Genomic DNA, 23,747 nt, shown 5'->3' with positions numbered 1-23,747 from the left:
TATTTTGTGCAAAGCAAAACTGATAACCCTGCTGGTTTTGTTCAGCAAAATGCAAGGCAAGATTATTCATTCAATTATCCTGGCTGCCCAGAAATCCAGCCTGAATTTTAAAGAGAAATGACATCTCAAAAGGAAGTAGAAAGAAAGCTTTATTTAGAAAACTAGATAACCAACTTTAAATGCTTCCCTTTAATGTCAAAATGTGTTTTTGCTGCTTGGAAATCTCTTCCACACCATCTGTTCCCAGTAGAAACTGTGTGTCCTGTCTGAACAGCTTGCCTCCAAAAGTGAGTGTTGTGGGGGTTTTTTTGGGGGGTAGAGAATTTCTTTCATTGGGAAGCAAAGCTACCTGGCTCTAAAGGCAAGGCTGAAGAGGGGTGCCCAGAAATAGGAAGGGGACTATAGCACAAGAGATGCATTCTGCATGATGGGTGGTGATACTCAGATTGAGAAGAGCCACCTTTCAAATTTGCAGGATTACTTGAGGGGAGTCAGAATAAATTTTGGGTAAAAAGCGGGTTGAATTCTGAAGTTCTGAACTGCAAAAGCATAATACTTTCCTTATTTGAAGACGGCAAACGATGCTCTTGCTCATTGAGAATGTAGAATCTAGCTCAGTTGTTGGGTGTTTTTTTGGTATGACCTTCAGTTTCTCTATTTGCAAATATTGTCAGTGATTCAGAGCTGAGCTCTGCATCTCATGGGCTAGAGTGACCAATAGTTTCTTATTTAATGAGGGTAATGGGTGACAGGAGAGCAGGAGGATGGGGGTTTTTTTTGATGTTGGTTGGTTGTTTTGGTGGGGGTTTTTTTAGGACTTCCATTTTCTGGAGCAATAATTCTGGTATTTCCTCAGTGTCTAGTTATTCTGCAAATTATTCAGAGAAACATGCAAATGAGATGAAAGCCAGCACAGTTGGCAGATACCAGAGCAGGGATTAATTTGTCGAACCGACAATGTTATCTGTGGTGTACCCTGTGGTACAGCGCCTTGGTTTCTAAACCTGGAGGAAGACGCGACACAGTATTGTCTCTGGGGCTTTATTTACAGGTTGTGGTCTTGTTCTCTTGCCTAGTGCAGAAAACGGATCTGTAACTGCATTGCTGCCCAGCAATTTGCTGTCACCACAAGTCAGATTAGCTGACAGGTCAAGTGCAGTAGCCCTGCAGGTTGAATAGGACGCTACAGAAACGTTGCTGGAAAGGGATCCTGGAGGCTTCTAGTCCAGTCTTCTCATTGAGGTGGTGTTACCACCAGGAACAAATCAGTTCAGTCATGGCTTCATTTAGCCAAAACTTAAATCTCTACAGATGGATATTGTTTTATCGCTCCTGAAAGCAGACCATGTTTGTTCCTTCTTTGGAGTCAATGGAGACTAGATTGACCTGTGGAGCTTGAGCCTTATTTTTGTTTGTGTGTACATCAGCAAAGCTATTTCAGTAGCCACTCAGGAACGGTGCAAGGCCACACTGAAAGTATCTTGCTTGTTACCAGAAAGTATCTCCTATTTGGCAAGGTGAAAACTGCTTAAATAGGCTTTCTTAAAAGTATCTACATCCCTCAGGCTTGATTTTTTTTTTTTTTTTTTTTTTTTTTTTTTTTTTTTTTAGCAAGACACCGAGAGGTGAATGGGTCCCATAGAAGTCTGTCTATTAAGATCTCTCTGCATATTGCAGTGTATGCAGTAACACCAGCCAAAGGTATTGCTGTATGTCTGCATCCTCCCAGTTATGGTAACAGCCGTTTGTGAAATGACTGGGAAAATGCACTGTTGGAGAGAAGAGTTTCTAGTGAAGGCTGGTGTGTTTTATAAGAGGTTGGATCACTCTTCGGGGCAGTTGTGCTGTGTCACAGATACATCAACAGAACTGCTTTTGAGTGGGAGACATCCAAAGCTGGAAAGAGAAGTAATTTTTCACTCTATGTGCATTATTAATGGCAAAAATCTATAGAATAAGATGCTCATGGCTTTTCTAAAACAAGTATGTTTGCAATGCATTTCCCAGTGAAAAAGCATCAAATTCTGATATTGTTGTTCAGCCCTGCTGTTGATGTGGGGCTACTGAGGCGGCTGCCTGTAAGTCACTAGATCAGTGATAAATGAATGAAAAGAAGATGAAACAAGCAGGTATAGTGAGTCAGTAGGAGAAGTTCATATTTTTTTTAGTGCAGAACTCGATACTATCTGTGTGTGAGCTGATTTAGTATCACAGTTTTCCATCCAGACATGAATTCTGTATGAAAGCCTAATAGATGCAAATGGGATTGTAAAGCAATGCACATGTTGTTTTATCGTGCTGAAAATGTTCTTGTGTCTGAATGCTTTAATATTATAAATATATGCTTTGGAAGTCACTGAAGACAATTGCACCTGAGCTGGTGGGGGATTGAGTCTGAAGTTGGAGCTCAGTGTGGGGCTGCCTCTTTCCTGCAGAGCTGTTCACAGAGTGCTACAGCAATGACGAAGATCTAGCTGAGCAGCTGCTGACTTATTCCTGTGAAGCCTGGGGAGGGAGCAATTGCCTGGAACTAGCAGTGGAAGCTAAAGACCAGCAGTTCATTGCACAGCCAGGGGTGCAGGTAATGTCAGTGAAAAGGAGGTGCATAGATTATTGTAACTCTTGTCATCTGGATCACTTTAAAAAGTGAAAGTTCTTGCTATGAAACTGCTACATCCATGTAAACAGGCTGCGAAAGGCCGATGCTCAGGAATTGTCCTCAGGGAATTGAGAACCTCTGGGAGAGGTTTCCCAGCCCTGTGAATGCTGAGCCTTGCACGGTGACGGCATAGCCGTGTCCTGCAGCATGTTCACAGAACCAATGTCTGCAGTGCTGTGAAATGCATCCCAGAGAGCACTGACTGGGGCTGGTGGGGGACACGGGGTGTGTGGCTCCTCTCCTTGAAAAAGGAGGTAGCTGATTTGCCCACAAATGCTAAGCCAGGAAGGGTAGACTTGATTTAGAGCTGTAAACCATAATGAGCTGGATGAATAAGACTGCCTGAGGTGACTTCTGTGTATGCACAGTGTGGATGTACTGCCCAGCATAAAGTGCCTTATAAATCAGGTCAAGCCCTGCTCAGCCGCGTTTTGAACTCCTAGTCATGTAGACTGGAGGATGGCTGGATTAAGGAACCAGTACCCTGTTACTGATGCAGAAAGCTTTCTGTATTGTTGAAATGGGAATCCCAGTTATTTTGATTGAAATCTCAAAGTTTTGGGTTGGTATTTTTTTAGCAAAACAAATGTCCTGGAATAGCATTCCTACGTTATTTTGTTACTGTTAGAACAAACGAGGATATATTCTTCTTCCCTACAGAATTTCCTTTCCAAGCAGTGGTATGGAGAGATTTCAAGAGATACTAAGAACTGGAAAATTATACTGTGCCTGTTCTTTTTCCCTTTAATAGGGTGCGGTTTCATCTCATTCAGGTAATCAACTGGCTTTTATTAGCAGAAGCAAAGCAAGTCAATTAATTATAGAATCATAGGGCAATTCAGGCCAGAAGAGACCTCTGGAGACTATCTGATCCTACCTCCCTGCTCAAGGCAGGGCCAGCTAGAGCAGGTTGCCCAGGACTGTGCCCAGTTAGGGTTTTGAATATCTCCAAGGATGGAGACGCCACAGCCACCCTGGGAATCCTATTCCAGTGTTCAGTCACTGTCAAATAAAGGTATTCAGTGTCCGAATGAGCTTTTAACAGATCATGTCCTCACTCTGATCCGGAGTTAATATGTGCCAGTTTACTTGCATGCCTGAAGTCAGTGGTTGCAGAACGGCATTACTTTTGCAGTGATGGCCTGGGCTAGACTTTGCATCTTTCAGATTTTCATTTTGATGAAGAGCACAAATGTTTCCAGGCATAAAAGCTATGCTTTGAGACCTTTTCCCTCTTTTAATTCCTCAGGAAAAAGCCTGTGGAGAAGAGTAAGAAACTCTTCTTGTATTATGTGTCTTTCTTCACCTCCCCCTTTGTGGTCTTCTCCTGGAATGTCATCTTCTACATCGCTTTCCTGTTGCTCTTCGCCTACGTGTTGCTTATGGATTTCCAGAAGGAGCCTACTGTCCTGGAGATGATCCTTTATGTGCTGGTCTTCATTCTGCTTTGTGATGAAGTGAGACAAGTAGGCAGCGATGCAAACAAAGTGTTTAGTGCTAGATTTAAAAGGCTTGTGCTTCCCCCCACCCACCCCACCCCCCGCCCCACCTAGTAGCGTAAGGCAGTGCAGGCTGCTTCTAAGTTACAGGGGATCCACTTCTTGGGAGATGTGCTCAGGCAACTTAAGGCACAGTTAATTATTTTATTCCCTGCCATGTTGAAATGCTGCTTGTGCCTCAATAGCTGCAGTGCTCATGCACCAAGAGGAATGTGTATTATCTTTGAGGCTGTGTGGATAGGCTGATGCCAGTGGAGATATTTCTGAGGAATGCTTGGCTTGGGCTGTCAAAGCACCTGAGAATACACGAGATTTAACATATTTGTCTGGGTGCATACCTCTAGATTAAGTGATTCCTGCCTCTCTTCTCCCTATCTCCCCCCTCCCCCTTTATCTGACTGATGAGCAACATACCTTTATGTATTTCTGCTTATTTTTTAATCAGAAATACAGTTCTTGGTAGTTTCACGTAGTCCCGAGGACCAGCTTTGGCCTGCCTGCGCTGCTGGTACGGTGTGGGAACAGTGTGTGGGACTGCCTTTATAGCCAGCCACATAGCTGATATTCTTCTCACTTTTTATGTAAGGGGACTTATGAGATATAGTGGTTTTCAGGCAAGCTGGTCTCTCCCAGTCAGCGTTCAGAACAGGGGGAAGATACTGGGGGGAAATCGGAGAGAAATGAGTGTGTGATTTCAGCACAGTGCTGCTTTCTGATTATCCTGTAAGAAATTAGTCTCCACATGAGTGTTTGTGGGTGATCTGCTGGATCAGACCACCCTGCAATAACACTTCTTACATGAGCTCAAATGACATTGCTTAGTGTTGATGTTACTGTGCTTAACTTGCTGTGTGGTCTTTTTCCTTTTTAATAGTCAAGGTGGTACCCTGTTTAAGGCAACTTTACTTGTTAAAGGAAATTGGGGGAAAAGTAAAAGACACTTTTGCAATGAAACACTAATGGAGTGTTTGTTTCTGCTGATTTAGGTTCTGGTGTCTCTGGACCTGTCCTTGCACTTCCCGTGTATACCCAGCAAAAGTCCTGGGGAAAGCCTTAGGGATAGAAACCTTTTTTCCTACCATTGTCACTATTTCTCACTACTCTGAGCAGGTAGAACAGCTTCAGATCCCAGTAATGCCATTGACAGCTGGTGGCCAGACTGTACCAATTTGATTGTGGGAGTTGGAGATAGCTAAAACAGAGACTTTATTGAAGATTTAAAGTTAACTTAAGCCAGCGTCCTGGCTGCAAACCTGTTTTACTAAGGAGCAGTACACAGAGCAGTGTCCCAGTCCTCTAAGCTTCTCAGGATCTCCCTGGCTTCTTTGGTGGTAGATTCTATTTGCATTGGTCTAACTCTGCAGTCAAAATAAGATCTTTCTCTTTAATATTTTTTTTTTAAAAAGACACACCTCAGGTTTTGTTTTCACATCCAAGGAGAAGTAAAAGTACGGCTGCCTGGGGTCTCACTGTTGCTGCTGCAGTCATGTCACTGGTTGTGGGGTGAAATCAGCCCTCTAGTTAGAGCGGTGTGTCTGTGGGGGTGGCAGCTGCTAAATGTTGTTCCAAATTCAAAGCAGACTGTTTCACCCTTCAGGAGAACTACACCGTATCTGAACTGTAAGCCACTGGCTCAGCTCTCTTTTAGTTTTGATGGTCCTAGATATTTTTAACTAGCCAGAGCTGCTTTCTTATATCTTGTTTAGAGCTGTCATGGCAATAGTGAAATTGGAGATGCCTTTTTCCTGCTATCTTCTTAGCCACGTGGATGTAGCCTCCAGCCAGGTGAGTGGGTAGACTTCTGGGCTGTGCAGGAAAGCCCCGTTTCCTCAAATGGAGAAGGAACGTGGACAGAACCTCTGTGCATCTTCACTCTTAGCGTGGGAACTGCTTGATATTTGAAGGACTGAACTGCACTGAGGTCTTGGTTGTTCTCACTTGTTTACACACATCTGCCTCTGTTTTCTCTCTGTTTCTGCTTTAGACCAGAACTCGTTTCTTTTCATCCATCCACAATTGTGCCCTTAATAGAAGAGGCATCAGACTTAAACCTTCTGCATTTAATAGAGCTGTAGTGCAGCAATATGGTCATTGTTTTGTGAAGGGCATTTGGGCCGTATGTGTCTGGCCATTCACATAAAACACCACGTCACTGTCTTGTGTAGTAAGATGACTTACCTTTGGTTTAGGGAGTTACTAGACAGAGACAACCCCATGTCCTGGGTGTCAGACGTGCTGTCCCTACTCAGTGTTGAATCTTTGGTACCTTAAGGAGTAAGATAGGTGTGGGGGAAGGTGTCCCAAGATGCTGAAATAATTTCTGGTAATATCTCGAGGCTGACACCCTAGTAGGTGTCATAACTGTCCGTCTTTAGCAATGCATCCCATCACATGAAGAATATGCAACAACTGTGCAACTGGAATAGCAAGGTGGGGCTCTCCTTATAGCTTCTTCTGGGTTTAGAAGAAAATTCCCCTTGATCTGTTTCCTGTAAAAGTGCTGAGCAGAATTGTCTGCTTTGGATATGTCAGTTATAGAGAGATTCACTGATCAGTACTCTACTAAGCCTTGATTATTTCCATGAAAACTAAAAAGAATTATCATCAGGGACTCAAGTCTGTTTTTTCATGCCTGGCAGAGGTTTCTCCTGGTTAAGCTACTTGTCCTAATGAGTCGCCTCTGAGTCAGATCCAGAAGTTGGCTCTTGCACGAACATTGGATCCAGGGTGCAGTAGTGCTGGTCAGCCTGGGAATAGGCAGAAATTCTCACTAGACTTGCAATTCAGAAATAGAGAGCCAGGTAATTAAAGGAATAAATTAAATATGCATCTTTGATCAAAAGCGTGTGCGTGTAGCCAGGGACAGATAACTGAATGAGGTCTGTGAAGAAAGAGAAGCCAGAATACTTAACTGCACCACGACGGCGACCCTCCCGCCTGCCCGCAGTGTTTGATCTGCTTGTAGTGGGTCACACCAAGATTCCTTTGACCCATTTGGCAGGTGTTCTGCTGGAGCGTTCCATGATCTACCCCGAGGTCCTCTGGCAGCTTGTGTATTACACGTGTACGTCAGTCTTGACTGCTGTCAGAACTGTTCCTTCCTCTCCCCACGCACAAGCACCCGTGTCCTTGGGTTATGCCCTTCGAGCACAGTAACTCATACTGCGGTGCCGTGTTTGCCGCCCATGTGCTTAACTGGTCCCAGTGCAATAGTGTTAGCTTAGGGCATCTGGACTGCCAGAGAAAATGTGTTAAGGAGCTCCAAACACAGAAAGTCTTGATCCATAGAAGACCCTGTTAGAAGTTAACAGCAAAACTGTGTTGCCAGTAATTGAAAACTCTTTTGGGGGAAATTAAAAGCGATCTGGATTCTGGTGTACCTATTAGGTGCGACAAAAAATTAATAGGACAAGGGAACAATCCTTACTATTGCAATGGGCGGTATGTTTACCCATGAGGGCATTCAGTGGGGAGAGATAAGGGGAAGATGGGTGAGCTCCCCATGGCTGGCCAGTGCTGTGTGGTGGTTACTTTCTGCTCTTTTTCCTTCCCAGTGGTACATGAACGGCAGTAAGTATTTCTCAGATCTGTGGAATGTTATGGATACACTAGCAATCTTCTACTTCATAGCAGGGATTGTGTTCAGGTGAGTAATACCTTCTCCTGTGGCTTGCTTTCCGGGTTTTGACAGCAACCTGTAATGAGATTGTAGGAAATGTGTTCATGAAACCCCCTCTTCTTTAAGAAGGCCCCAAATACTGGCAAGTCTTGACTCTAAATCTGTAAAAGCAAATAAAGAAATAAACTAACTAGGGAATATCCACATGCAATATTTTCTGTTTTGTGTTTATTGGAAGTTGAGTCTATCCCTGGAATCAAAGGCGTCTTTCCTAATTCAGAGTTTTCTGGGCCAGTAGGACAGCTCTTTTTAATGGTTAGAAAAAGACATTTGAAATAGCCTTAGGTTTCGTGACAATGCCTTCAAGACTGGCTATACAGAGCATATCAGGCAAAGCTGCAGGGTAGGATAGTTAATATCTCAGAGGCAGAATTCTTTGGGATTTTCCTTGGCTCCCTTTTATTGACTATTTAGTATGGCAACGTGGACGCTGAGTTTTCATGTGTTTTATTGAAGGGGACTGCCCTTTTACCTACAATAGTCTAACAGACTCATTAGCTCACGTAAGCTGTTTTACATGAATGGGTGATTTAACAAGCATGACAAAGAAACAATGGAAACTCATTTTACAGTGTAATTTTTCCGTCAGCTGTAGCTTAGTTCTGGTGGTCATTGCACTGTGATGTTTTTGGAGGGCTGTGCTAAAGGTACAAGATTTCTTTGCTGTTAATAGTTCTAGAGGGGGAGAGGGAGACAGTGATGATGCAGCTAAGATAGGAAGGGTGTAAACAAGGTGTGCGCTCCCCATTTCTGCCACCAGTCATCAGGTGGGAGCGGGTGGGAGAGGGCATGGGGCCCTGGCTAGCTATGCTGTTTTCCAGTTACTCACTTTTCCACTCCTCGTTTCAGTGTTTCATTGTACTTTTACCAGACTTCTGCATGCTTTACCCAGTGCTTGAATTCATTTTCTTTTACTGTCTCCATCAGGCTTCACTCATCTGATGAAAGCTCTTGGTATTCTGGGAGAGTCATTTTCTGTTTGGACTACATAGTGTTTACTCTGAGGCTGATCCATATTTTCACAGTTAGCAGGAATCTAGGACCCAAAATTATTATGCTGCAGAGGATGGTAAGGTTTGGCAGCTATTCAAGAGAGTGTAAATAAATGATGTGACACCTTTTTCTCCTCAAGAGTGAAAATCACCACTGTTCTGATGATGGCAGCAAGTTCTCACCTTCTCTTAAATCTGCTAAACAGGATTAATTAAGATTTAAATAGGGTCTTCTTAAGAGCAGGGCCTTTTTCTCTCCCTCTGCACAGGGAGAGAATAAAGATCAGGCTGAAGAACAGAAGAGGAAATTTCTTTCCTGGTAGCTTTTGTCTTCCATGTCTCTAATGTTTCAGTGGTGTATTCCATCACTCGTGTCGCTCACGTGAGCATTCACCAAAGATGACAATAAATGGCGTAGGAGGAGGATTTCTGTTTTCCATTGCATCCATCACACAAGTAACTGGAGAAGCAGGTGGCCAGGAGCCTCTCGGGGAGTGGCTGGGCTAATCCTGCCCTTTGTGCCTGGCGGGGGTGTTTGCTGGCAGGCTGGGGAAGGTCACAGGAAGAGAATGGGGTTCCATGTAGATTAATGTGTGTTACTGTAGGTGTGGGAATGAAGAGCGCTGGAGAGCAGGGGTATGTCCGCTCGTATTTGTATGTGTCACCTGGAGCCAATCTTGTATGTGGAGGTTAAAGGCCAGCTGTGTGGTGACAATGGGAGTAACAGCGTGGTCTGCAGCTTACCTAGGAAGCCTTTATTTTGCCACGTACCACTGCTGCAAAGCTGAAGTCTAGAGATTACCTGGTCCTACAGTGCCTTACGATACACAAGCAACAACACAGGCTTGTCTCCTGTCCATCTTTCTCTTGTTTGGCCTTCAAAAAGGGTGAATTTTTTTTAGTAAGTCTAACCATGAAGGTGCTTGGGGCTAGTGGAAGGGCAGATCTTGGTGGAGGTGGGTCTGCAACAAAAGGGGAAGCTCCACTGGGATATTACCAGTCTTCAGTTATCTGTGTACTGTCAAGAGCTGGAAGTTCATGAAACTCAGCCAGAGTGTCTGGACTATAAATACTGGTTTGAAGCCATCCAGAGTGGCATTTTCAGAAGTGGTGGCTGCTTTCACCTGATGCTTGGCTGCGGGGTCTGTAGCTATAGTTGTGCATAAATAGTCATTGTATGTGGACCTGGCTTTTGTGGGTGAGGCCTGTTTGATGCCAGGGGCATATCCTATATTCTGAAATGTGCCTTGGTTTTTATGGCTGTGTGCATGTTTTTGAAGGTGTCTGAGTGGGAATGGTAATTATTTGCACGTGTGTGTCGGTGACTAAATTTATGGAGCGGTGATCTGAAAACTTGCATTAAAATGGTACCCTGACATCAAAATGGGGAGAAAGAGCCACGTGTGGCTTGCAACAGGCATGCAATGAGACACTGATGCATTTGCTTGTGGTCCTTTCTCAGATGATAGATGTCTTCTTCTTCCTCTTCCTCTTCGCTGTGTGGATGGTGGCCTTTGGCGTAGCTAGACAAGGCATCCTGAGGAAGAATGAGCACCGCTGGGAGTGGATATTTCGATCTGTTATCTACGAGCCATACTTGGCTATGTTTGGCCAGTACCCCGATGATGTTGATGGTAGGCATCTTCTGGGGGAACCTCTCCCAGATGGGTGGAAGGTTCTGTCCTTTCAGTGGTTGTCCAGTCCTATGCTGACCCCTTTCCTCTCAGCAGCAAGGAGGCAAGGTTTCATGTCTGATGGGGAGGGAGGTGGCTACATGTATTGTCCTTAGTGGCAGCACCTGGGGCTGGACCCAACAGTAAGAGGACGAGAGGGCTCACTCTTTGCTCTCCACTCTCACTCTCTGAGGTACCACCTACAACTTTGACCGCTGCACCTTTTCTGGGAATGAGTCCAAGCCCTTGTGTGTGGAGCTAGATGCCAACAACCAGCCCCGTTTCCCGGAGTGGATCACCATTCCCCTTGTCTGCATTTACATGCTCTCGACTAACATCCTCCTTGTGAACCTGCTCGTGGCCATGTTTGGGTACGTAATAAAGGAGCGATCGCTTCCTTGGGATCTCTGTACCAGTATGCCTCTGAGAAAGGTAATGAAGTCCTGGAAAACAGCAGGAAGCTGGGTCTTGGACTCTGCCTGTGTCTTTGCAGAGGAATTGCTGGGAGTGGTCTGGAGCGGGTTCCCTGTTTGAAACAGAGCTCTCAAGTTAAGGGTATGGTGTGGGAAGATGAACAAAGGCAATGTTACTCAGCTTTTCTCACAACAGTCTGATCAAAATCCCCATGTCCTGGGGATGGTTTGCTGCCTGTCCTTTTACTGCTTCTCTACTTCATCCTTTGCACAGTGGACTTAGTACAAGTCCCTCTGGTTCCCAGTGGGGGTGACAGCTGGGCCAGTGCTTTACCAAGTATGAACTGGTCAGAACTGACCTGTTAGACTGAATAAACAAGGAGTTATTGCACTTGGTTTATTGACTCTATGGAGAACTTGTTTTATTGACTCTATGGTTTTATTAGCCATAACTGCTGTGTGATGATCTGTTATTGCTCTGGTGGACCTGCTATTTATTGTTTTGACCTACATGACAGGCAATGGGCCACATCTCCTTGGGACATACAAAAGGACTTTGTCTTGAAAAATGCTATCGCCTCTGGATCAGACACCTGAAATGTGGTGCTAGTAATGGCTGACTGCATCATACAGCCAGCACTGCTTTGCCGAATAAAAATGGTGGTTGTTGCGCACATTGTCTAATACATATTGACTGCATTGGGACCAGCAAGAGGAGAAGAAAGTTTCCTCAGCTTCTTCCAGAAATCTTTGCTGTTTACACTTCAAGCTCTGACACAGAGTTGTTAGTAACGGCAAGTCCTTCATATCAGGCTGGGAGTGCATTGCTCTCCTGTCTCACTTCTGACTTGTGGATGCAGTTGGGTCGGTGCTGTGTCTCTGTTTTCCTTCCCAACCTGGCTTCTTTTCTGCTTTACACTCCTTTGCAGCATAACAAACATACATACAACCCCTGGGCATCATTCTTGAGGTCCACTATGTTTATTTTTGTGTGTTTTGATGATACCTTGGCAGTGACAGGCTTGGCAGGAATTTGCTTTGGCAACAGGAGTATTTACAGGAACTGCTAAGGACTCTTGGTTTGCCTCAGGAGGATCTCCCTTCTGAATGACGGTGCCAATATTTCCTGGCCTGAGATGAGCTGTATTAGTATAATGAGTTAAGAACGCCTCAGCTTTGGGATCTGCTCTCCCCTGTGCTCTGAACCTTTCCTCCCATGCTGAGCTGGACTCCAAAGACAGAAATGTGATTTTTGGCAAGACAGCTAGGACTGGTGCGGTATATATATGGATTGTATTGTTTTCCTAACCTCCACAGGACCTGGGGACAGCAGACAATGCTTGTACCCCCCAGAAGAGGTGAAAGCAATTCATACTGATGAAGGAAAGCATAGCAGTAAGCCAGCTCTACCATAGAAGCCTTTGGTATTTGTTAGAACACTTACTTCAACAGCACCTAATGATAAACGCTCTAGTGCATACAGTTATGCCAGTAAAAACCTAGTTTTTGCCAGTCCAGTTTATTTAGTGGAAGGACCAGCATGAGTTCTTTAACAACACTCTGAGTTTTTCATAGCTCATTTTAACAATAGACTGAACAGCTTAAGCAGGAGTGCTGGATTGTGCTGAAGTCGGGAAGCCCAGTGGGCAAATGGCAATCCCAGATGGTTTTTTCATGATGCAGTTGGAAATGTGTGAAATCTGCGATCGCTTCTCTTGTGCTTAGTGTGTACAAAGTATTTGTCAATCTTCAATGATGCTGATGGCTATCAGACACTAGTCCCATCAGTGTCTACGTTGTAATTACAATGATATGTTAAACAACAGACAACCCAGCTTTCTCTTTGCATCCAGAATCCATTAATTGAAAAGGGTGAATATCGTATTTAGATACTTCTGAAATTCAGGATTGTATTTATCTTCTGAAACAAAAGATAATTTCCACCAGGTGAAGGTTTTAGCTTGTCTCATATAAGGGTCCGTTAGGATCTCACCACAGACATTTTGGAAGCATCCATCTGCTGTTTATTGTCAGCAGTGAAAGGTCAGGCAGTCTGTGAGCTGTTTCCTCTTGTGATTGTTGCTTTGCTGGGTTTGTACAGTGCTTACTACAGTAGGTTTGATCCATGCCTGGAGCATTCTTAATGCCTCTACTAAAAATCTCAGGAGCTTTTCACTTTTTTAAAATGCTCTATTTCTAGGGTTCGTTGTTTTTTGGTTTTGTTTTTTTTTTTGCTTAGAAAGGAGTTAGCTGATGAATTAACGAGACACAGTATCTCGCGAAGAAGTATCTGGTTCTCATGTGTCTGGGCTGGAAGAAAATTGCCTGGAGCTAAGGTGGTGAAAATATGTGGAGTATTTTTTCCAGTGTATTTGTAACTTCAGGGTGTTTTTTTCTATTGTCTTAGTTCCTTCCATTTTCAAATTTCTCTCTCAAAAGGAGTACAAACTCAATAACCTCCTAATTGGTAAAAATTACCAGCTCCAGGATGACTTCATAAAAACATGCCCTGGAATAATAAAGAGAAACACTGTGTTATTTGGTTCTGATGGAGGTTTTGGTGAAAAACTAATGCGGTATGTATTTTCTTTCTCCACCTGTTAGTTACACTGTTGGATCTGTACAAGAGAACAATGACCAGGTGTGGAAGTTCCAGCGTTACTTCTTGGTCCAAGAATACTGCAGTCGTTTGACTATTCCCTTCCCTTTCGTCATCTTTGCTTACATATTCATGGTGATGAGGAAATGTTTCAAATGCTGCTGTAAGAAGGAAAGCAAAGAGCCATCTATTTGTTGTGAGTTGGATTATTCCTTACTACCTACATGTCAGCTCTGTGGCAGGTGCATTGCAACCCTTCCCTGGCATACTGTGCTTAAAGCAGGAGCTCGTGTTTTGGTGGGAAATCTTCGAGGGTGATGTAGACCTTGCAGGAGGTGGCTGTTGTACTGGAAATGAGGAGCAGCTTATTCATGTTCTCTATCGAATGCAAATCCACTACATTGCTGGAAATCTTTTCAGTAAGACTCAGATCAAAGCCCCTGGCTGCTTCTCAGCCATAATCTTTCATCAGTACTCAAGGTGTGCTCTCTGGGATTTGGAGAATTACACTTCTAACTCCTTATGCTAAAACTTCAGCTGAGCATTGTTGTGATCCCCGGTCCCCAGTAGCGTTGGTTTCGGTCTGGTTAGAGAGCTTTTGTTTTGTACCGTGAGACCTGCTCTACTTCAGTACCATGCAGAATTACCCAGTGTTTTCTTGTCCAAGCCATTTCAAGGTAGAATTACCTCACGTACGTAAATCAATTAAAACATCAATGAAGTCTTCAAATTAATCCTGTCAGTTTAGGGCTACCTATGCTGCTTCCTAGCTTTTGAAAGGGTTGGGGTGGTTTTTTTTATTAAGCACTGAATAAATGTATTCAGAGCCTGCAGCAGCTGAAAGTTATCTTCATGGTCTGCATGGAAAATGTAAACCATCCCGTTTGTCGTTAACATCTGGTAGTGTATCCCTCCTGTGCTGTTACCCAGTGGCAGAGATCCCTGATCTTGCATGCTCTGAATGTTTAGGTAATTAGTACAAGAGGTGGACTTAGCCTCTGCTTGCCACTCTTCCTTCTGGAGTTGCATTTCTTTTTGTCCTTCTGTTACAATCTCCCAGCTAATACAGCTAGTAGCTGCTAGGGAAGCCTAGTACAGGAAAATTGTCTTTAAAGGCTCTTCTGCCTGTTAGTGACTGACAGAGAATAATAGGATGTCTCCTGGCCCTCTGGGTATGGGCAAACTGCCTCAAAAATGCAGAATCAGCTCAGTCAGTTTTCTAGCTGTTTCCCCTTTATTTACTCTGTCAGAGGGCACAGATATGAATTGTTTTAACAAGATTTCCCTCTCCCCTCCCAACAAATGGTGTGTTTTCTCTCTTTTTTTTTTCCTAAATGCCATTCAGAAGCAGATGAGAGAGGATATGTTGAGTTAATTGACAGACTTACTCCCATCCATCAGCAACCTGACTGCTGCCCTGCAGCACAAGCTGGATTTGTCGTTAGTTTAGGAGAAAGATGCCTGCTTTGGGGTATGAGATTCCTTAGCACTGACTAAATTGTTTTGCCTGCCCCATTCAAAAAACAAAACCTGTTTGGTTTCCTTGCTGGGGATGTTGCTCAACAGCATATATTTCTGCCCAAGTGATGCACAGTTAATGTTGCAGTTCTAAAAGCAAATGGAAGAATTCATTAGAGCCAGAATATGATAGTGGCTGAGCTGGTGACAGGAACTGAGAACTGCACGGAGAAAGCACACTAATGTATTGACTGCTGCAAAATCCTGGCTTTTCCCTCTTAGGGAAATGGTTGGGACTTGGGTGCTTAAATGCTTGTTGGTATCTGGGAGAATAACAGGCTGTGTGAGGGCAGAGGAGCACCGGATGGAAGAAATGGAACTTCAGTCATTTGCCAGCTGTGGGCTGCTCTTGGCACCATTAACTTTTGTTTATTAACACCAGTTTGGTTTGTGCTGTCCTGTTGGAACAGGATAAAATGCAGAAGTAGCATCCTGGAGGACTTTGATGCCTCAAAGTGATTTGCTTTGTGTCACTTTAATTTACACCATCAACAGGAGATGTTTTTTAGAGAAGTCAATGCTTCATAATTTAGAAATGCTCTAGTTCAATGATAAGTCATAACATGGTCCTTGAAACGTTACTCTTAATGATCCAATATGGGATAGTGTAGAAACAAATGGAAGGCTCAAACCCAGGTAGGAGCTTTCTGGTATGTTCTATGCCTGTTGATGTGGCTGCCATTCCACAAAGCACTTGTGTTAACCGAAACTCAAAAAAAATCCAGAAAGACTTTTGGAGCTTCTTAAGGTTTTTGTTCATATTTTCTTTTTTTAACTAACTCTGGATGCCAGGAGCATGCAGTAGAATGTGTTAATGTCATGTTTGTCAGAGCTGTGTCACAGTTGGGAAGTGGGGCTGCAAATGCTCTGGATGCAGAGAAAGGGAATCATTAGCCACTTAATGCAAGCACTAACCCAGGCTCTTTACATTTTAGCATCGGAAAGACAAATTAACTGAATCTAGTGCTGTTGTTTTTCTTCACATACGTTTCCCAGGCTCAAAAAATGAGGACAATGAAATTCTGGCATGGGAAGCTGTCATGAAGGAAAATTACCTTGTCAAAATCAATACCAAAGCAAATGATTCATCAGAAGAGTACGTCTGCCCTTCTTTGTCTTCGCTCTCTTAACTTTTCTGTTGAATATTTTTAGTGGAAGCAAGTTTTCAGCCGCTCTAAATGTTTACATACTAACGAGTAGATAAATAAGTCCAGCATAAATATGCCTGTTTATTTTTAAGTAAAATGATAGGGTTTTTTTGTCTGCTGCTGCAGACCGTCTGCAGAATTAGTTGATTAGGTTGGTAAAATGCTAATGGAAATATTGCAAAGGTTATAATGGTATATTATGCACACAGTAGCTGGGCAGATGTATTAAACACTTGTTCCAAATGCTGTCACAGTAATTTTCAAATGATTTCACCTTTCTGTACTGGAGTCTTTCTATTTTTCCATCAGAGGAGAAAATGTTGTCTTCCTATAGTGTTTTGAGATCTCATCGAAGAAAGCAGTGCTGTAACTGACTACTTTTGTAACATTAGAAATTTAGATTGGATATTAGGAAAAACTTCTTCACCAGAAGGTTTGTCAAGCATTGGAACAGGCTGCCCAGGGAGGTGGTGGAGTCCCCATCCCTGGAGTTATTTAGAAGATTTGTATATGTGACACTTAAGGACATGGTTTAGCAGTGGGTTTGGCGGTGCTGGGTTAATGGTTGGAGTCAGCGATCTTAAAGATCTTTTCCAACCTAAATGATTCTATGATTATGCAGTTAGCAGAGAATATTTAGTGTTAGACCTGGAATATCAAGCATTCCCACAGCATCAGTTTATAAGGAGGTCTGTACTTAAGAGCCATGAGTAGGAAAGGTCTCTGGGGAGGGGAAGATGCTATTTGAAGCGATGGGGTTTTGAACTTTGGTGACTTGCACTACTCTTCTTCGGGTACCAACTCACGACACTTTATCTTTGGGATCTGTCTCTGTTCTTGGAGTAATAGCATGAGAGGAAGGAGAAATATAAAGAAAGCTAGAAAACAGAACAGTGACCTGTTGTGTATGATGGCTTAATTTTGTAGCTAGCTTCCAGCAGGTTGAATATTTCACTAAATCAAATGTAAGGGAAGAGCTGATGAGAATGGGGAGGAAAGACCAGACTCCTTTATGCCCCTCTGCCCCTGCTTTGGAGATTGCTGTTCACGAGTAAGTGTTTACATTAAGACTGCCCGGAGGCAGTAAGCATTGGATAAGAAGCCAAACACACAAAAAATAGCTTTTATACTGGAAGCAGAAGTGTCTTGACAAGGAAAATGGAATAGCACAGCACTAACAGTAATTCATATGTTAATATACCTGTAATAAAAACAATGCTAAACCTCCTGCAGCCCTGCCTTCTTGGGAGGATGAAACACTGGCGCTCCCAAGTAGGGGTGTCTGCAGACAGTCTGTTTTGTGACTGGCCTCTGACTACTCGGGGAAGCGGTCAGTCTTCTGTCAGCTTCAGACTCCGACTGCCTTAGCACCACTTTTTGGCCAAAGATGAGAACTTGATATCTTAGCTTCAGATAGACTTCTGCAAAGCAGTTCCGCACAGTTTTGCAAAGAGGGGAGGAGGGTTAGTCAAGGCTTCTCTAATACCTGGACTCAGCCCTTTCTTCTGTGTCCTCTTTCTGTTTTCAGGATGGTGCATCGATTCAGACAACTGGATGCAAAGGTACTTGTGTTTGACTGCTCTGCGGGGTGTGCTTCTATCTGGTGAAGTGGGTAGTGGTCCAGAAGGAAAATTAACATCACCAAGAGTCACGTGAAGTCTTTGTTACTGTTGAAAGGACCCATTTTAACTGGGCTTTTTAAATATGCTCCTTTGCACCTTTGATTCCATATGTGGCTTCGTATTGTGCTGGAAAATGAAGAAGAAAGATACTTGTGTAGCACCGCAGTAGTGTTTTCTCAGTATTCTTTATTGGACGGAATAGAGTAAAAACTTCTATCTCACAAAACTGCAGTATTCTGCTGTGTAACAAGCCTGTGATACACCAATAGGAAGAAAGGACATTGCATACTTACGAGTATACCCCTCTCAACACGTGTTCTGTCAAGTTTAGCTTCTAGTGCTAAAGACATGAGGTAATTAATCCTTTGTCGTTGTTGTTGTTTAGCCTCTGCTTATAAAATGAAGTGGCAGGTCAGTTATATTGTGGCAAGCCTGGTGGTGCTTCGGATAGCACAGGCAACACCTGCTAGGTAAACAAAGGATGCTCTATATATATTGTAGGGTAGGAAGACCTTTAATTACAATTAAATTGACCAATTTTCATCTGATTCACAGAAGCATCCTGTGTTGAAGCAATCTAAAGCTAGCAATTTACTTTTAGTAAATTGAAGCACTTTTTTTTAAAAAAAGAAAGCACATAGTTATCAGAACTGTCATACTAACACATTTTTTAGGACTGTGATACTGAGAAGACCTTCACAATGGGTATTTTTTGAGGGTGGTTTGAATTGCGTATTTTGCCTGTGAAGTGGGGAGTGCTTTGGTGTGAACAGACTTTTTAGAAGTCCAAGGGTGAAAAGGCCCACGTATACTTCAAAATATTTATTTTGATTGCTGCCAAATAATTTGGACTGCAAAATAATAGCGTGCTTTCAAAACTGAAATGGAAATGATGAGCGACCAAGTGTGTGTCTAGCGATGCTCCTCCTGAAACTGAAAGGGAGATAACCTTAATTCTTGACTGAAAAGTAGTACCTAAATTGTGCCTCTTAGTCTGCGAGGGAATACCTTACTGCAAGCTGGTTTGTCTGTTCATGCCTTCAGCTTTAGTGACAGAAATGTACTAAGGCCAGTGCTTAGGAGCAGTGTCCTTGAGTGAGCAGCTCCAGAGGTATCTTGTTGGCTTTCACTTGAGATGATGCCTTAAAAACAAGTCCGAGGATATAACTGAGCCCTAGGCACAAGCCTTGATCACGGGGTAAACTTTTCTTTAACCTTGATGTGGATGTCCTGAGGAATACTGGACTCCAGTTATGGCCCAGGGGGGGTTTGAGGGCAGCTCCGTGTGTCAGAATGAATGCTCCGCAAAACTCCACTGATCTGCACTCTCCGCTTTAAAGATGGAGTATGGTTGGAAGCTTGTATCTGTCGTGATGCCTGCTTGTTAACTAGGCGAAATACGTGTGCAGTAGGGCACACTGCATTAATTGCACTGATGAAAACTGTAAGTGGGAGTGTCCTTTCAAGCACTGTTGCATTTGGTATAACATTTGGAGAGGCAATTACTCGTTACTTATATTACTTATTAGCATTGCTTTCCTGTGAAAACAATATTAATGCTGCTTCATTTGCCACCGCAGTGTGACTACTGAATACAAAAAGCTGTCGGTTATTGCTTTCAGAGTAGTGGCTGGTGTCCACAGGCTAGCCAGGGAGGCAGGGGTTCAGGTAAGGGGGTTTATGCCTGTTGTTGCTGATGTTGTACAGTATTTTCTAGGGTATTTCAAGGTATTTACTACTGCTTGCTTGTTTTGTTCTTTTCTTTTTCATTATCCCAAGCTGTGATCGTCTATCGGAATGAGTGTTAGATTGACTTGATGTAAACAAAACTTCTGTTATTTTTGTCTTAATTTTTAAGCTGTCTGATTTGAAAGGCCTTCTGAAAGAGATTTCCAGCAAAATCAAATGAATGCGGCTGAAGTCCAAGAACAGCTACCTGAGCAGGGTAAGTCCTCTTGAAATTCACTCTCTGACCTCAGGAAGTTATCAGCATTTGTGGTGTTAAATTGATATGTCTCTGGAAGAAGTGTTAGTATCAATTATTAATTCCTGTATTGATATTGTCTAATATTGGAAAAGAAGTAAGACCTATATTCTCTTCCTCGGTTTTTGTGGGGTTTTTTGTTGTGTTTGGTGGTTGTTTTTTTTCTGAAAAATACAATTTTCCATCTGGTGTTTCTAACCATTTTTGGCACGTTTTAAAATATCTTGTTTTGCTCTCTTGCCTTAGAAAAACTGAATAGCCCAAGATTATTTCAGTTGTATTTGTGCTGGAATCCCTGTGGAAAATTGGGAGCTGCTGTGCTGGATGCTTTACTTGGTTCATTTTAACTCAAGGAATATAAAAGCCAAGTAGAAAAGACAGCGTTGTGGGTAGGAATAAGGTTTATTTTCCCACTGTCAAAGTGGGGTGATATGGTGGATTGCTTTAGCCTTCCTGTGTCCTATACAATAAACTGTAGAGTGAAGGGTTGACCCAAAGTCTGCAGAGCTGCAGTTCAGTGTCTAGTCATGAACCTTGTGTCCTTTTCCATCAAGTTCTGCAGAAGAACTGAAAGCCAGACAGAATATTGATGGATGCGGAGAATGCTGTCGTCTTTAAAGACACCAGGTTAAGTAGCGTAGCTGTTGACAAGGATAATCCGGAACAATCTGATCAGCCTGAACATCAGAGGCTGGCTCCTCTCTCTGTAGGACAACTTGTACCTGTGCCAAACATTCCTGGATCACTTGTCTCACCATTTTTCAGGGATAACTTCATATTTGCTTGACCTGAAGTTGTTTAGTTTATGAATAATTTGCTACCACCTAATAAAATCTACAAGGATCACCAGTTACTGGGCTTTTTCTTGGATGCAGTAAATGCCAAGTTACCTGCAGAATAGGCTGTAGAATATTGGAACTATGGAGGTCATTTAGTCCAACGCCGCTCAAAACGGCACCGGCTCAGTTCAAAGGTTGCTATGGTTTGACTGAAAAAGAAGTTGGAATTCACTAAGAACAAATGCAGATCTTATAGTCACCTGGGAATTACTGGCTACACAGGCATGAAATGAGGGGAAATCTGCTGAGATGGTGGTTCTACAGAAAAGTGTTTGAAATGGGATGGAATATTAAATAGCTAGTGTTTTGTTGTGATGCGTGAAGTAATCCTGCTGCTCACAGTGCAACGAATCCTCTGTTGGGTACAGAATCCAGTGTTAGCACTAAGCTTCAAGGAAGGTGATGGAGTGGCTGGAGAGTGTTCAGAACAGTGACAAGAGGAACTGGAAGTCTTAATGTAGTCTGTAGAAAGGGGTGAATGAATTACAGTTAGCCTGGAAGAGAAGATACCTGTTTATGATGGAGTTTGTGGAAATGACCTCTCATTATAGATAATAAGTGCCTTGCGATGATGGAGGGCCTTTCCAGTTCATGCCAGGCAAACTCTCTATATGGTATCCCAGGTGTGATAGAACTGTTTCGCATGCGAGCTGTCCTGACTCTGAAGCTGAGCCTCAGAAGTCCACAGTACTAACATCACCGTGTGAACAGAGGGGTTAGTGTCTCACAGGTAGCAAACATGTTTATTATGCCATCTCATCTGAAAGGGAGTACTTGCATCCGTGCTGACTGTCTTCAGTAGGAGATGCTGGATTAGCCATTCCAGGTACACTTTGCATGCAGGTGCTTTCAGTTCCTGACAACTAATAATCTCTGCTACTCCACTAAGACACCCTGTTCTGGATGGGTGCTGCAAAGAGCTCCTTGATCCCAAGTGTTGTACAAGACATCCAGTTTTCCAAGCCAATGTCATGAGGATAAAAGCAAAATATTGAGGCAGACTAGGAAGTCTACTCTAAAATTTCTTCTTCTGCTCACACAGGTACTGATTCATCAAGAGGAATTTCTCTGAACTGACAGTAACCACCAGGCAAACGGTAACTGATCCACCAGTGTCAATGTTTCAGCAGGACTCACTAGGATTTTTTCCGGTTTTATTTTTTTTTGATGAAACGGCCCTTTCTGCTTGTTGCAAAATGGTGGTAAAACATGTAGATGACTGTATCTCCTGGCTGGCCTCCCATGTTACTCAAGCTTTCCCTTTTCCTCATCTCCCCAATGTTCAATGGCAGCAATTAGTTCTTGTCAGCTGCTGTTAAAAAGCACTCCTAATTCCAAGAGTGCTGCTGCTACTGCCAAAATCACTTCGCTTTTCAGTTTCACTCAAAGGGGCTGGTTCGTGGGTTTCCTTTAGCCACTAATTGCTTGTCTTAATGAATCAATCTCCTTTCCCTTTCCTTCATGTAGTAGCCAGGCCTAGCTTGTTACTTGCATGGTCTGTCCGTCAGCCCTGCTGTGGTCTGTAATGCTGGCATGACAGAACGTATTTCAGCCCCATCCTTCGGTGGGAAGACAGCCTTTGGTTCAACCCTGCACCCACATCTCAGACTTCACGTGAACCGTGTGGAATCCTTCCCACTCCACCTAGAACTGCAGAAGCTCAGCTATTACAACCCCACATGGGAGAGACTTAATTAATCTAAAAAGTGTTTCTGAAGGCCTTGTGTGCAATCCTTGCTGGTTTCTTAAGTGACAATTTGTGTATTGGGAGCATTGTAATTCGTTTAACTTTTTCAAATGTCTGTGGATGTTTGCATCTTGAAACGAAGCAGTGATTGATGGCCGGTTTTAAATATTGCGATGCTTTCTATGCTGAGGTTGCCCTTTCTGCTTTCTGTCTAAAATAGCAGCTGAGTGTTGTGGCATTTTGTGTGGTATAACTGGGTACGCTACCAGCTGAAGGGAAGCCACTTGAAATGGCATTTATTTACATTGCAAAGCGTTGTATCCATCTTCATCCCCGGCATCTAGGAATGGTCTGCCAAGATGTTTGATTTTGAAGGCTTAGGTCTTTTCCTTTTGCCTGGCAATGGCTATCATAGTCCATATGCTTTACTATGACTTGCAGCTGGTCTGAGGGCTGTCAGGCAGAATATATATATATATATATGGGTGCTGAGATGGGTGCCACGTGAGGCATCCAGATGAGTAGTTAGTGGGTGGAAGGGGAATTCTGGCTGAAGTGGAACATTTCCCAGGTGAGTCACCTTGACCGGTGCAAAGACAGACATCTCTTGCCTGGCTAGAAACCAAAGCCTGCCCGCAGGCCTGCCTCTGTGCACACAAGCATGCTCCGTTCGTGTCTGCTGTCCGAGATGGTAAAGGCAAGACTTTCTTGTGTGTTTTGGTGTTTGCTTCAGTACAGGGATATGGAGCCCTGTTGTACGTGGGGGATGTTTCCACTTCAGGGTGCAGCTGACTGAGGTGCAGTTTACTGACTGGGGAGGCCAGCACATGCGTGCATTTTTCATTAGAGCTGCTGCTTTGCTTGTCTTTGCAGTTGAAAATGGAATAGTTTTAGAGGGAAAACTGTAATGAGGGGTTATCAGAAAGGTTACGGCTCTTTTCTTCCTGCTTCATGTGACCTAACTTTATTGTAAGCTGTGCATTACACGACCCTGGGAGATATAGCACTACCAATAGCAGCGTTACTTGTTTACATGTGGAAATATGTGTGCTTTCCTGTAAAAATGTTTATGAAGGACTCTGGCTTTCATTGACTTCCATGGCAGTGAGCTTGCAATGTAAATTGAGATAAGTTTCCTTTCTAGAAATCTTTTCCTATGTCATTTGTATGTCTTGAATGTGAACGTTGTACTCCTTAGTTTATTCCTTTTATAGATAAAACCTGCAGTGAACTTGCCAGTAGTTCTAGTGATCTGTTCTCCTGTAAAATGGTGAATGTAACTTTGACCCATGTTATGAAGACTCAAGACCCCGGAGTCTGCCCCTGCCCACCGCTGTAGCCCGTCGCTGCTGCCAGCCTGTACCCCACACATGCTCCTTTCCCTTGGGCATGTGGCCCCACGGTGTCTTCTCCTTCCCCACACCCAGGGGTGCCA

General features: G+C 43.4%; 1 protein-coding gene across 3 annotated transcripts in view; it reads left to right on the top strand.

Annotated features, from left to right (window-relative positions):
• TRPM8 (transient receptor potential cation channel subfamily M member 8) overlaps positions 1 to 23,546 on the top strand; it is a 49,193-nt gene extending 25,647 nt beyond the window's left edge. Inside the window, exons 15-26 of one of the 3 annotated variants that reach the window (XM_055812991.1) lie at positions 2,436 to 2,581; positions 3,320 to 3,432; positions 3,909 to 4,125; positions 7,713 to 7,804; positions 8,765 to 8,906; positions 10,292 to 10,463; positions 10,696 to 10,873; positions 13,520 to 13,710; positions 16,029 to 16,128; positions 17,709 to 17,742; positions 19,661 to 19,747; positions 21,668 to 23,546. In XM_055812991.1, the coding sequence (XP_055668966.1) occupies positions 2,436 to 2,581; positions 3,320 to 3,432; positions 3,909 to 4,125; positions 7,713 to 7,804; positions 8,765 to 8,906; positions 10,292 to 10,463; positions 10,696 to 10,873; positions 13,520 to 13,710; positions 16,029 to 16,128; positions 17,709 to 17,742; positions 19,661 to 19,711 (1,436 nt within the window). In that variant the 3' untranslated portion in view covers positions 19,712 to 19,747; positions 21,668 to 23,546. Of the gene's footprint in view, positions 1 to 2,435; positions 2,582 to 3,319; positions 3,433 to 3,908; positions 4,126 to 7,712; positions 7,805 to 8,764; positions 8,907 to 10,291; positions 10,464 to 10,695; positions 10,874 to 13,519; positions 13,711 to 16,028; positions 16,129 to 17,708; positions 17,743 to 19,660; positions 19,749 to 21,667 lie in introns of those variants that run through there. The other 2 variants (XM_055812989.1, XM_055812990.1) reach the window with 2 other exon arrangements.
• The last annotated feature ends 201 nt before the right edge of the window (positions 23,547 to 23,747 follow it).

Source organism: Falco peregrinus, chromosome 8 (assembly GCF_023634155.1).
Source record: "Falco peregrinus isolate bFalPer1 chromosome 8, bFalPer1.pri, whole genome shotgun sequence".
NCBI lineage: Eukaryota > Metazoa > Chordata > Aves > Falconiformes > Falconidae > Falco > Falco peregrinus.
The sequence above is the reverse complement of the archived record's forward strand: the minus strand, read 5'-3'. Positions and strand labels throughout refer to the sequence as shown.